We start from the raw sequence: 13,165 nt of genomic DNA on the forward strand, positions 1-13,165 counted from the left end.
TTTCATATTATCATATCTCACTGTATTTGTTTAAGCCCTGTTTTAAGCCCAAATGATTCCTATATGAAGCCTGACATTTTTGAGCTCACCACCTGAGGGCTCCAAAGACTTACTAACTATCTGTGACCATGTAAGACCAAAGGTCTACTGTTTAAATTGACAAGCTAATAACGTAACACTTATAAATAGCCTGTTTGCACTGAACATGGCAATCTTCTGTTCTATTTATAATATGGTAGAAATAATTTAAGTGCATTTTTGATGTAATAACACTATTGCAACACATAACCTGGATAAAATAATATCTGTATTGAATCGTCCTAATATATAATTTACGCAAAATCAATGATGTGTCCTAAGAAATAGAACACCACTAAGTCTGTTTCACAAGTGCGTTTTATCCTACCACAAATTACTCCCACTACAGCCATTTAGGTCACCAAAACCTCAAACCACATGGCGCACAGTGTTCTCGGAATTCCCCCTTCCAAGATTTGCCTATTGAGAGTGCCTGTGTACGAGACATTCCCAGGGATGTGCCAGTGATGGTTAGAACAATGCAGCAATTACTAGCGACCCTTAAAACTGAGATCACAACTGAACTTTGTGTCTATCTGATGGAAATAAAAATGGAAATCACTGAGTTTTGGGAAAGGACAGGCAATGTTGAATACAACATGGAAGATGTGGTGCTCTCCCATTATGAGCCCATTGCATGTGAGCTTGCGCAAAATCTACAGGACAAAGTCAATACTATTAGGAATAAGCTTGTTGATCTTGAGGACAAATTCAGAGGGAACAATATTAAACTTTGCAGCACCCAGGGCCTGTTGACAATGCCAGTCTTTATGCATTCACTACACCTCTCTTACAAAAACTAATGCATACAGAGTCTGATAGTGTTCTACTCATAAACAATAATTGCAGACTGACAAAGCCCAAGGAAGCTTTGCTCAGGGGCAAACACAGGATTTGTAGAGGGAGGTTTTCACACCACTCCACCAGTGGGCGTTACCAGCATGCATGGGGGCATAGCTATAATATTAGACAGCGCTTGGCTGCTCTCCAACTCTTCTTATCCCTATAATATACATGGGCAATGCTGCATGCACTACTGTTAGGTGCACACAGATCTGCCTTTTCAATCAGAGCTCTGTGAAGCAGGGGCAGGGTCCAGCAACCTCAATTTTACAGTGCCCCAGGCTTGGAGGGGGGTTTCCAGACACTAGGAACCCCTGTAGGTTTGCCTATGTTGCTGGACACACTCATACAGTATTCTCCTTAGACTGCACTTTTTTTCACATCAAGAAAAACTTATAAAGACATCAAGGGATCCTACATCTGCGGGTGATGTTCTCGGGTATCTGTGATTCTATCCAGATGTCTCCCCTAAAAAATCTTATTAATGGGACTGTTAATTTATAGACCCATTTCAACCAAAAATATCCAAATATAACATAATAACACATGCTATAATAAGAGTCCCAATATTCGCTCACACTCAGGGTTAATTTAAGACATACAATAAATGACACTAAACCTAGCAGTATTTTAGGAGGAAAAAAAAATGAATGAAGAAGGTGGTAGCCAGAGTTTGAAGGAAGCGTTCTACTCTTTCCACCTGTGGAAATGTATTTTTTCCACTTCATAAATAAGGCTTAATATGTTTACTCCCATTTGTAGACATGTTTTAACTGACATTTCTTTGCCACTACCGAGTTTAAAGTTTTAGTGGAGATGACAATTTGTAACGGAATTGACATCATGCATTTCCTCAACATGGTCTGTGATCTGTGTGAAACGCGCTGTGACACTATTATCTGGTGTCCTGTCCGCCCTGTGGCCTTCCTTGTCCATAGTTCTCCTGCCACTTCCCCCCTGTGTCCTCCTTCTCCCTCTCTCAGTCATCACCACATGTATCGGCAATAGTGACAGATTGGTACTTAGCTACTCAAATTAGTCCTGTTACCGTGTGTTAATTTACAAAGTGACGTTCAATCATTGTGTACATGGTGTCTGTCAAACAGAACACCATAGTGTAAAATGCCCAATTTAACAGCTGAATCTATAATTCTGGTAACTTTTACTGCCAGCTAATTGATTACTCTAATTAGGACAATGAAATAGCTGTCAGCTGTTCAGTTCATGATAACAAAAATGGTTTATGGTGCCTGACAGAACAGACCTCACAAGGCAATATGTCAACATGTTAATAAACAGATACACACACACACACACACACACACACACACACCTCCACTATAGTCATCATGTTCAAGTATTATAACAAGTAATAGTTACAAAATGTACACTCAAACAAATAACGAAATGCAGCAAGGGAGGGAAGAAGTTGTTCTTTGCAAGATGGAGGTCGTGTCACTGTGACGGGGCAACATCAGGGCTGCAGTGACAGGGAGGCACATTTTGAACGTCAAAAGACAAAGAAGTTTCACTAACTATGCGTGTGCTTAGCACACACTAAATTATTATCTGAATTGTTTTAATTGGAAAGAAGATTTTTCTCTCCAAAATCATTAAGAACAGAAGGCAGATTTATCTATGACATTGAAAACCAGGTCATTTGTGTATAGAATATATTTTTATTGTTTTACTAACCACTTAGATCAAATAAGTAACTGTATTATTGATAAACTGGTTGCCACAGTAAACATAGAAAAAGGATGGGACACCTTTTTGGATACAGATAGTACAAATGAGCACATTGTGTAATGTAAATGTATTGGTCTATACCCTATTGGTTCCCCTCTCACATACACAAAGAATGTAGGAGCATGGGGTCATTTTTTGGTGTGATTGACAGAACTCAGTCAAGGAAAAATACACCAATACACAAGGGCTTGTGCAGATGCATGTCATTTGTATCCATATCTCCTCCATTCCATTGAACCAATGTTATTATGTATTATGGCATTATAATTTGCAGAAGAAATGCAAAAATAATGAAAAAGAAACTCCATATAAAGTAAACATCACATTGATCCATTAGAAATGGTCTTTATTTCCAATTAGCAGAAACTGAAGTTGAAATCCCATTGGTAACACCACAGCATACATGAGCTTTAGCGATAAGAGCTGGTACATAATAATGATTATTATAATAGTGATAGGAGATGATAACTCTTGCGTATCTCCAACAGACCTTTTTTGACTTGTAAATTAGTTAAAGGTGCTAAATTGTCTTACAGTCTCCGGTCTCTTTATTTTCACCTGTAAAAGAAAGAAAAGTGAAGATGAAATAAAATCTTAAAGCATCTAGCACAGTAGAAAGGTGAAGAAATAAATCATCAAATGAAACAAAAGAAATACTTTAGCAAACTGCCCTGTGAATCTTTTAGATTAATGGTAGACTGATAAGATCTAATGTATAAACACAGCTTTGTGGATTATGCATGAATAAATTCATATAATCTGTTGAGTGAATAGCAGGACCACTTAAAAAGAGATGAAAACCCTCAGCAGCTTTGCAATTTTTATTGTGACTAGGCCAGGGGACTCCGTAGCAACATCTAGTACCTGGCTGAAGTAGAAGTCCTAGGACATAATGTGAGCTGATGACCTGATATACACAACATGCTACTGATGAGTCCTACATGGGATTGCATCTCCTTAACTATAGTGTTAGGGCTCAACACAAAGGTCACACTTGTGGGCTTCCACAACCAGCTTGAAAAGTATTAGAGGTAATTTGTATTTGTATCTCTAAGAACTGTACAAGACAAACACATTAAGGGCCTGAGTCATTAAAGGTGAGCAAAGCAAAAAAAAGGAGTAAGTTTGCTCCTGGGCAAACCATGCTACAATGCAAGGGGTGCAAACTAGTTTACTGTTTTGCATGTAAGGAAAATACTGGTAGATTTTTCATGTAGTACACACATACTTGATAGCTTTATTTTTACACTGAAATTTAAAGTTGATTTAGGACATGCCCTGTCCCAACTATAAATATCATTTTAAATTTACCCCCCCCCCTCCAATGCAACATGGTTTTGCCCAGGCGAAAAGTTACTACTTTTTTTTTTATGCTTTGCTCTCCTTAATGACTCAGGCCCAAAATATCCACTTGTACAAATGGTGCTTTTTGAGTGTTTCTCACATTTTTGAATATTGATAGGAACACTTAGGAGCAAACCACAACCAAACCACAGAGCAGAACCAATTGACACCATTGTCTTTCCAACTAAATTCAATGTCCGAGTTCCCAGTACTGCAATGAGCAATGCAGAATGATGAACAAAAGCAGATCTCGAAGACTGCTTCACCTTCACCTTGCAACTTTGGAAAGAGGCCAGTCTGTTTCTGAACCGCAAAATTTACCAACGATTCTGCTCATCTATGCTTAGGATCGTTCCCAAAGAACATCAGAGTATATTGCATCTACAGATAGAGCAGGATTTATTTTCAGAGCAATTACTCTGAATAAATTTGATATACAATTAACTTATATAGTAAGACCATTATAAGAAAAAAACCAGACAAACAATTTTAAAAGAAACTAAATTAAATAAAGACACTCCAAAAACCTTATCACCACTTAGGAAATATTTGACTAGGTTGGGGCTGGTTTTCACTATGGCAACTATTCTCCCTTTTATAGAGGACACCACCCCAATCTGCCTAGCACTAGGGCTTGTTAAATATTTTGACATACGGGCATGTTGCCAATTTAAAATGATTTATTTATTTTCAGTACACTGTGGAGTGGGGCTATTTTAAGGCTATTTGTATGTGAAGTTTAATTACATCAGTCAGAATGCACCTGAAATGTGCTTCTCTGTCGAACAGGACCCAATGAATTTAACCCAATCTCCTACGAAGCATTTCAAAATGTAATAAAATTATATATTGTGTCATTGTGGTCCCGCCCCCTGCCTCACAATGCCATAAATAGCAGTAATGTGTGGCAGCCATGGTGACGTGCTTCAGTTGTCAAGCTCCTGACCATCAGTGTGCCCGTCTGGGATCTTTTCTGGGTCAGAACCTCCTGGCTTCATATATTAGGAAGAAAGTGTAAGAGAGAAAGTGAAAACAAGAATGTCGGTCTCAAATAATGAATTAATGAGAAGGATGTAACAAACCTTGATTGATGGGTCTATTTTCTCTAGTGAGGGTCTGAATTCCCCTTTACTGAACCAAGTTCTCCAAGAAGAGTCTGTAATGATTGAGAAATAAAAGACACAAGATGTCAACAGTTGCTAGTCTGTCCCTTCCTGTTGTAGGCTGACATAGAAGGAAACTATGAGTATGTCCTTCTGGTGCAGTGTGAACCACAAAATGGAGCAATAATTCTGTCCATCTCCGTGCAGGGTGACACAGTGAAACAGATAAAAGGGAGTTTTGAGTCTGCTCCTCCTAATACATTGTGACACAGTGACAGAGATTTAAGGGGGTTTTGAGTCTGCTCTTCCTCCTACATTGTGACACAGTGGCAGAGATAAAAGAGGGTTAAGAGTCTGCTCCTCCTCCAACATGGTGACACAGTGACACAGATAAAAGGGAGCTATGAGTCTGCTCCTCTTCCTACATGGTGACACAGGAACACAAACAGAATGACATCACAGATTTTCCCACTCACCTCTATGGGCTGTGAGGAACAATCTGTGATATTTCACCACTGCAGAGTGAGTTCCAGAGGCACTCTGAGCCACATTGTGGGGAACTAAATTCCCCCCGATGAGTGTGATAGACATACATTAAAACTTTACAAATCATAATTTCATAAATTGATCATGGGATAATGTTCCTCCTACTGTAAATAAATAAGGAAATTATAAGTACCCACAGACTCCCACAACCATAGGCAGGCATACGGACGCAGTTGGGTGCACTATTAATTATAATACACAAAATTCACTGAAATGATGACATCAGTTCTCATCAGTTATAAGAGATATCATCATTTATACAGATATTTAAAGGAGTATATATATATATATACACATTATATATCTGACCAGATTGGGAAGACTTTGGCGTGAGTTGGTCAGCTTAAACATATATTGCAATATGTGGAACTTTGCAATATGTGGAACTAACATTCCCTGTTTTTAATATAGAACAGTATTTAGTACAGCATTAATTATGTGTTTGGAGAGTGCAGAGTATCCCTGTTTTTTTTATATATACATATATATATATATTGTAACAAAGGGAGGCATTTAGCTGACAAGATGCAGAGACAGCATGCAAGCAGAGTAAATCATTGGTGTAGTTATGCAACTATATTGATGATAAACCAGTTAAACACTTATGTGTGACAAACAATAGTTTAGGTTTGGTTAACTCACATGGTTTGAAAGCTCCTTCCTCACAGCAAACAAACAGAGTGCGTCTGTGCAAACAGAACCATTGATAGGAGTTTCCTCTTAAAGGGAAGGTGGGTGTGTCATCTGCCCATCAAGCTAGGGCTGGGGGAGGAGTATCATGTATAAAAGCTTGCTTGTATCATTTTTTTCAGTGAGACCAATGCTGGGGAAGCTGGCTGGTCTATAGAGATTTGGTCTTTGTCTAGCTAGCGTGTAGGGTCTCCAGAATTGCTGTGAAATCTGTATGGTGTCAAAACATTTACCATCCTGACAATAAAAACTACATAAAAAGGAAGAAGTTGTTTGCGTGTGCTTCAGCAGTAACGGACTCTTGCCACAATATATATATATACTTGTGTATTACAACAATATTTTAGGTTGTAAAGTTATCAGATGATGACAATATATTGTACTTACTCTCTTCACCATCTTCTAGTTGTGTGTACAGGCTGGAAATGCCATATTTAACATATTTTTCATCTTTATCATCAAATAGTTCATTTTCTTCACTGCAGACATAAAGCTTACACAGTCTCAAAAATACACAGTGATAATACAGTAATACCGTATACAGCAATTATGAAAATCTCCTTTATAACATGGAGCAATAGTAAAAGTTAAGAAAGGTTAGGCTATTAACCTACTGAAATAATGAATCCCACCTCATTGAACACTGAGTGAGCATGTGAAATACTTAATGGTGGCCTAGGCATACAGGGACCTGTAGTGCATCAAGGACAAAATGGTCAATTAAATCCCTTTTCTAACAATTAACCGACATTCACTGCTTTTCAGCATGGGGCTGGATAAGCATGGATGGGAGTGTGCCCACTTTTTTTGCTTGTGTGATCACCCAATCCAGCCCAATTCTGACCGGCCTAGGGCTGGTTTGAAACTATGGCAGTGGGACCAGCCCTGGTTGGCATACTCTATTGCTGGCACTGTAAATTCTGGTGATCCCTTGCTTTTGCCCACCCAGTTTTGCCAGTACCAGCCTAGGCTGGCAGCTGGTTAGGCTTTTTTATAGAATCCTGCATTTTTTTAAAGTGAAACTTGTTTGCCAGCACCTAGTGACAAGCCTTTGTATAAATTAAATTGTGTACAGGAAAAGATGTCATGCAATTATCTGTGTATTTTGTTTGAAACCCCCGAACTGTAGCTAAAGTTTCATTGCTTGTTGCTGGTAAATTATATGATTAAGGCCACATGGTGGCAGTAGAGTACACCCTACTTTTGTATAATGTGTCTTTCTGCTTTGGATACTGAATTACTCTTGGAAAGTATACTCAAAGCAGCTGCTTGAAGCTTGGAATGAGGGTCTGAGACAACAGAGGCTCAGAGACCAGGTAACCAGGGAAAGAAGACAACAATCACACTGTATCTCTCTAGCATATTCCTCTGTAAGGACACCTGTGCCTGATGTAAACAGTGCAAGGTATTAATCACTGGGGATCAGGGCCGTCAGGAGGAATTTTGGGCCCAGGTACAGCAACTTCATGGGTCTCTCCTATAGTCGACTAGCACGTAAATTTATGTGCTACCGAATAGCAGCAGTGTGCCGTCAAAGGAGTTTTTTTGGCCATACCATTAGAGGCATGGCTGTACATCATTGGGGGCGTGCCTAGCTGGTGAAAAGTGCAAGGGATAAAGTAATTTAATATATCCTCATTAGAGGATACAGCAATTTGGTGCTCCTGTAGTCCTCCTCTGCCCAACAGATTTACTCACACGTACCCTCTTTGCTCACATGGTTTACTCACCCATGCCCCCTCTGCTCACATGCTTTACACACACATGTCCTCTCTGCCCAACAGCTTTACATACACATGCCCCCTCTGCACACATGCTTTACTTACATATGTCCCCCTCTGCCCACATGCTTTACTTATATGTGCCTCCTCTGCTCACATATTTTACATACGCAATGTAAAGCAACAGGCATGGTGTATGGTGTTACAACCCCTTAATCTAATCCATACCCGGGCTGCACTTTTCAGCCATGTTGTTTTCAGGAAGTATCAGTGATGTAATTATAACATCTTCATGGAAAAGTACTTCAGGGGTTAAATTCCACCTCCACAGGAGTTAAGTGAATTAAGCTATCATTGTTATTTCTGTTTGCTCCCTATTGTCCCCTAGTGAGCTCTACAGCCAGCCAGGAGCCTGACCCAGCAGGGGTCACCATAGGGAAGACACCTGGGGAGGTAGGGGAGGGGGCTGGATAGTGTAAGCAGCCCATCAATCGAGACCTTTTGCAACTCCTCTGGACAAACAGATCCCAAGGTGGGATTAGGAGGTGATAAAAGAGGCTAACCTGGGAGCTGGACGTGTGTGCCTAACTTTTAGCCAGAGATGAACTGTGGAACATATCTCACTGATTTTATTTGAACTGATTGCCTCATTTGTTGGACCTGCTATCATTATGGGGCCATGCTGTATTTAATCCTGTTCTGCAGAATAAATCATCCTTCTATCTGTCCCTGAATACCGTGTCCGAGAGATTTGGGAACCACGTATCTTCACACACATGTTCCCACTGCTCACATGCTTTACACACACGTCCCCTCTGCACAGCAGCTTTACTGACGCATGCCTCCTCTGCCCACATGCTTTACACACACACATACCCCCTCTGACCAGTAGCCTTATCCACACATGTCCCTCTCTGCCCACAAATATTTTACTTGTGCCATTACAGTCTGATTAGAACCTGTTACTGAGCTGTGTGACTGTATGTTCAGTATGATTATATAAATAGATGATGATGATGATGATTAGAGCCTGTGACTAACTTACATGGGGCTGTTATAATGGGTCATTATAGGGCTACATACAGTTATAATCTCAGACTGGATCATGTCCTGATCAGGGCCATGTCCTGATCAATTATTCTAGTGTTATTAGCATTTTTGATATAAAGAATATGTCATGTTTCCTGGTATACTACTTTCCTGGTATCTAACATCTTGCTACACATATAAAATAATTTCCTATTTAAAAATGCACTAAATAAATTATTATTGTACTTGCACTCAATTAATCAATTAGAATATTGGGCACAAATCTGGAAATATTTTTAAATAATATAGATTTTGAAAGTTTTGCCATTTTATTTAAGTGATTTTTTCCACCTTCAGCCAACTTTAAGTTATTGGCTTGTGAATGCCATTCAGCTTACAGAAAACATTGCTTAACTTGTCTGGTTTCTGTGGGTGGTTTTTGAAACCTCTTTGCCAGCACATGGTGAAAAACATTTGTGGAGATGAAACTATGTAATGGAAGTGACCCTGTGATCTTTGTGATCTGTGCCCTTCCTCTCACTCTCTCTACCTTAGGAGTCCAAAAGATCTTTTATGCAAGACAAATCAAAACACATTTTCGATGACAAAAGGCAAAAAGGTTTTGCTTAAAATGCGCATGCTTGACATACACTCAAATATTTTTTTTTCTTTTATTATTTATTTATTTTCATAAAACAGCAAGTTCCAGAGCAGACTGAGAGGTAAATCATTCTACTGTTCATTTGCAGTTCGAAAATGCAGACGCTTGTTTTATATAGTTAACATGGGACTGTGTTGGACATGAGGCAGTTAAGCTGCATGGGTAGGGTACTAAATTCCGACAGTGGAAATGTCTGCAGTTAACCTGTAGACATGAAAATGTCGGCAGGGTAAATACCTACAACTCCATTGTGGGGACAGCTTGAAAATGTCTACAGTGTGATTTTCGACATTCAAAATGTCGACAATCACAATGCTGACATTAATGCCGGTGGATCTGGCGGCTATATGAAGCTGGACTTTGGTTGTTTATGGTTCACATGGAACTGCGTTGGGCATGAGGCAGTTATACTACACACTGGTTGTATGTGGTTCACATGGGACTGTGATTGCATGAGGCAGTTAAGGAGGACACTAGTTGTATGTGATTCACATGGGACTGTATTATGATAATGAAGTTATGCTGGACACTGGCTGCATATAGTTCACATTGGACTGTGTGCACATGAGGCAGGTATGCTGGACACCAGCTGGATATGGTTCACTTTGGACTGTGTTGGACATGAGTGAGGCAGTTATGCTGGACACTGCTTGTATATGGTTCGTATGAGACTGTGTTGGGCATGAGAGAGTTATGCTGGACACTGGTTATATATGGTTCGTATGAGACTGTGTTGGGCATGAGACAGTTATTTTGGACACTGGTTGTGTATGGTTCATACAGGACTGTGTTGGGCATGAGACAGTTATGCTAAACACTGGTTGTATATGGTTCATATGAGACTGTGTTGGACATAAGGCAGTTATGCTGGACACTGGTTGTATATGGTTCAGATGGGGCTATGTAAGCATGGCTCAGTTCTGCTGGTTGTGTAAGGCTTCCACGGTACTGTGATGTATATATACATGCAATTTAATTTTTCCATTTACATTTTTTTAAACCATGGCCTGATAAATACAAGCAGATGCTAATACAATTACATGTCATATATTATAAAGCCATAGTAGGGCAAGAGCATGTCCAGTATTTATTTTGTGTTTTATATTATCTATGGAAGACCTGTGTTATACAAGTCTCTAACATTAAGGATAGATTTAATGTCACACCATTACATTTCCATTATGTCAACTCACCAGCTTTTTTTTCTCATGGTTCTGACAAGGAAAAAAGCCCCAGTGATGATAATTATTATCAGGAGACAGATGGCTGTTCCAATGCCTCCATAGACACCTAATTTTGAAATCCTTCCTGTGCATTTTGGAGATGTATATATGTATTGATCTGTATTTGGGCAGCTGTATAGAGATAAAAAGCAAAATGAATGTTATTTAAAAACATGATATCTGTGAGAAGATTGATTTAATTAGTAAAAATACATTGTCATTTATGATAAAATTGAGAACAAACTTATTTGTAAGATAAATATAAAACTAGATTTAAGGTAACAAATAAGGAAAGTATTACTGAATCTAAAAACACTTTGAAAACAGTTGTGTCAGGATGAGAGTATAAATCTGATATGATGAAACAGATTATTGAATGCCAGGGCCCAAATAAAATATTGCATTGATACATAAATGAAACTGATTTTCAACTCAGATAAATGTTTGGCCAAATGATTTTAAAAAAGAAACAATTAGCCCAGTAGGAGGTAATTAGGTTGAGCAAACCCTTTTGTGAGGAGACCTGCTTAAGATATGCAGATCACAGAAATCCATTGTTTGTGATCATATATTCCATTACCTAATTGACTTCCTTTCAATAAGTAGTGTAAACACAAAGAACCACTAAATGTAAATGAGAGAGTCATATGCCTTGGTGAGAATCTTGGAGACAAAGGCCACATTTGAATAGGGATATATAGAGATATGGGCTTCAAAGGAAAATGTCTTCATAGTTCATATTTTGGGAAATCTGGGTGTGACTCCATACCAAGGAGCAGAAATCACACCAGGTTTGCGAATGACAGGTACCAGCGCTATCCGGGAACAGCTATGTCACATTGTCATAATTCCATCATGTTTGGTATTTAAATGTGCGGGAGATTATGACCGGTTTATTAAAGGGAGAGTTATGTCTCTGGGATATATCTGAGAGAAGTTACCAAAGGTCAAAAATTTAGGAATCGTTTTGAACAAATCCTAAGTAACTCCAAGGGGACATACCTGCCTCCTATTAGCATTTAACACTGCTCCTGTGAAGACCGTCCCATTTCATTTTGCTTAAAAAAACTGTTTTGGGAAGGGCAAGTTGTCAGACTGTTTGGGAAATCAATTCACATTAATAAGCTGTCCATCTTCCAAGTCAATTTCCCTTGACCAGAAAAGGCATTTCATGTAAGTGCTACTCTGAATGTAACCCCTTTTATTTTAAACTGCTTTGCTTGTGTATGTTATATCAATCTGTTAATTGTTTATTACTTATTTCTTATATATGTATGCCCTGCACTTTTGTATATTAAATCTATAATTTAATATGTTGCATCCTTGATATTCCAATGAATCCATTAGCCTGTTAAGAAGAATATAGATCGGCCAAGTTAACCCTTTGAATGCCAGTGTGTGATTTGTTTATACATTTTGTGTGTGCTGGCATTTACCTTTGTGTAACAGTCTGGAGGTGTGAAGAGTTAACCCTTTGCTTGCTGGTGTGGGTCTTGCTAGTCTGTGGATAGCTAGAAGCCTTGTGTGCCAGTGTGGGACAGTATATTGGAGTCCTATTGCACGTATTCAATAGGTGGTGACAAACCTGAAGTGTGTGAGGTGTGAGTGCTGTTTGGGGTGATTCAGTAGGTCTATAACCTGTGTAATAGGTAAGGAGAGACTGCGGGATGGAATTCTGTGACCTCATACAACAAACACCCCCCAAAGTCACGGTAGCTGGGAGCGTGTTCGTCCCAAGTTGCAATAATGATTGAGTGCCATCCTAAGATATTGGTTCAATTTAAACAGAAAAAAGATAAGTGAATATTTGTGCATTCTTAGGTATATTGTACTTTGTCCTGTTTCAACCTCAAGATGTAGTTATATGCAGATAGAGTAAGACTGTCATATACTGTCTAATTTGTAGTGCACCCCATTTGTTTCTTATGAAAACAAAGACCCATAAAATGATTGTACACTGGAGACATCTCTTACATTTATCTAGCAGGTGAACTTCCATGCTAGTTGCCTCCATGAAAATTCTAGGATGTATGAATCAACCTGCGGGCTGCTCATTGAATGTTAGGTCTCCGTGCTGTGAATCTGAGGAATCATATATTTGTTTATCAACATTATTAATCAAAGCTAAATAACATAATTTTTTTATTATTATTATATCATTTTCTTGTAACTATTTTC

General features: G+C 38.9%; 1 protein-coding gene across 1 annotated transcript in view; it reads right to left on the minus strand.

Moving 5' to 3' along the window:
* Positions 1-2,979: 2,979 nt before the first annotated feature.
* LOC142150600 (mucin-3A-like) overlaps positions 2,980-13,165 on the minus strand; it is a 28,219-nt gene continuing 18,033 nt past the window's right edge. Inside the window, exons 7-10 of the mRNA XM_075205800.1 lie at positions 10,958-11,119; positions 6,741-6,832; positions 5,097-5,170; positions 2,980-3,228 (exon numbers count right to left, since the gene is read on the minus strand). Coding sequence (XP_075061901.1) covers positions 3,178-3,228; positions 5,097-5,170; positions 6,741-6,832; positions 10,958-11,119 — 379 coding nt within the window. The 3' untranslated portion in view covers positions 2,980-3,177. The remainder of the gene's footprint in view (positions 3,229-5,096; positions 5,171-6,740; positions 6,833-10,957; positions 11,120-13,165) is intronic.

The sequence above is a fragment of the Mixophyes fleayi genome, chromosome 4 (genome assembly GCF_038048845.1).
Source record: "Mixophyes fleayi isolate aMixFle1 chromosome 4, aMixFle1.hap1, whole genome shotgun sequence".
Taxonomy (NCBI): Eukaryota; Metazoa; Chordata; class Amphibia; order Anura; family Limnodynastidae; genus Mixophyes; species Mixophyes fleayi.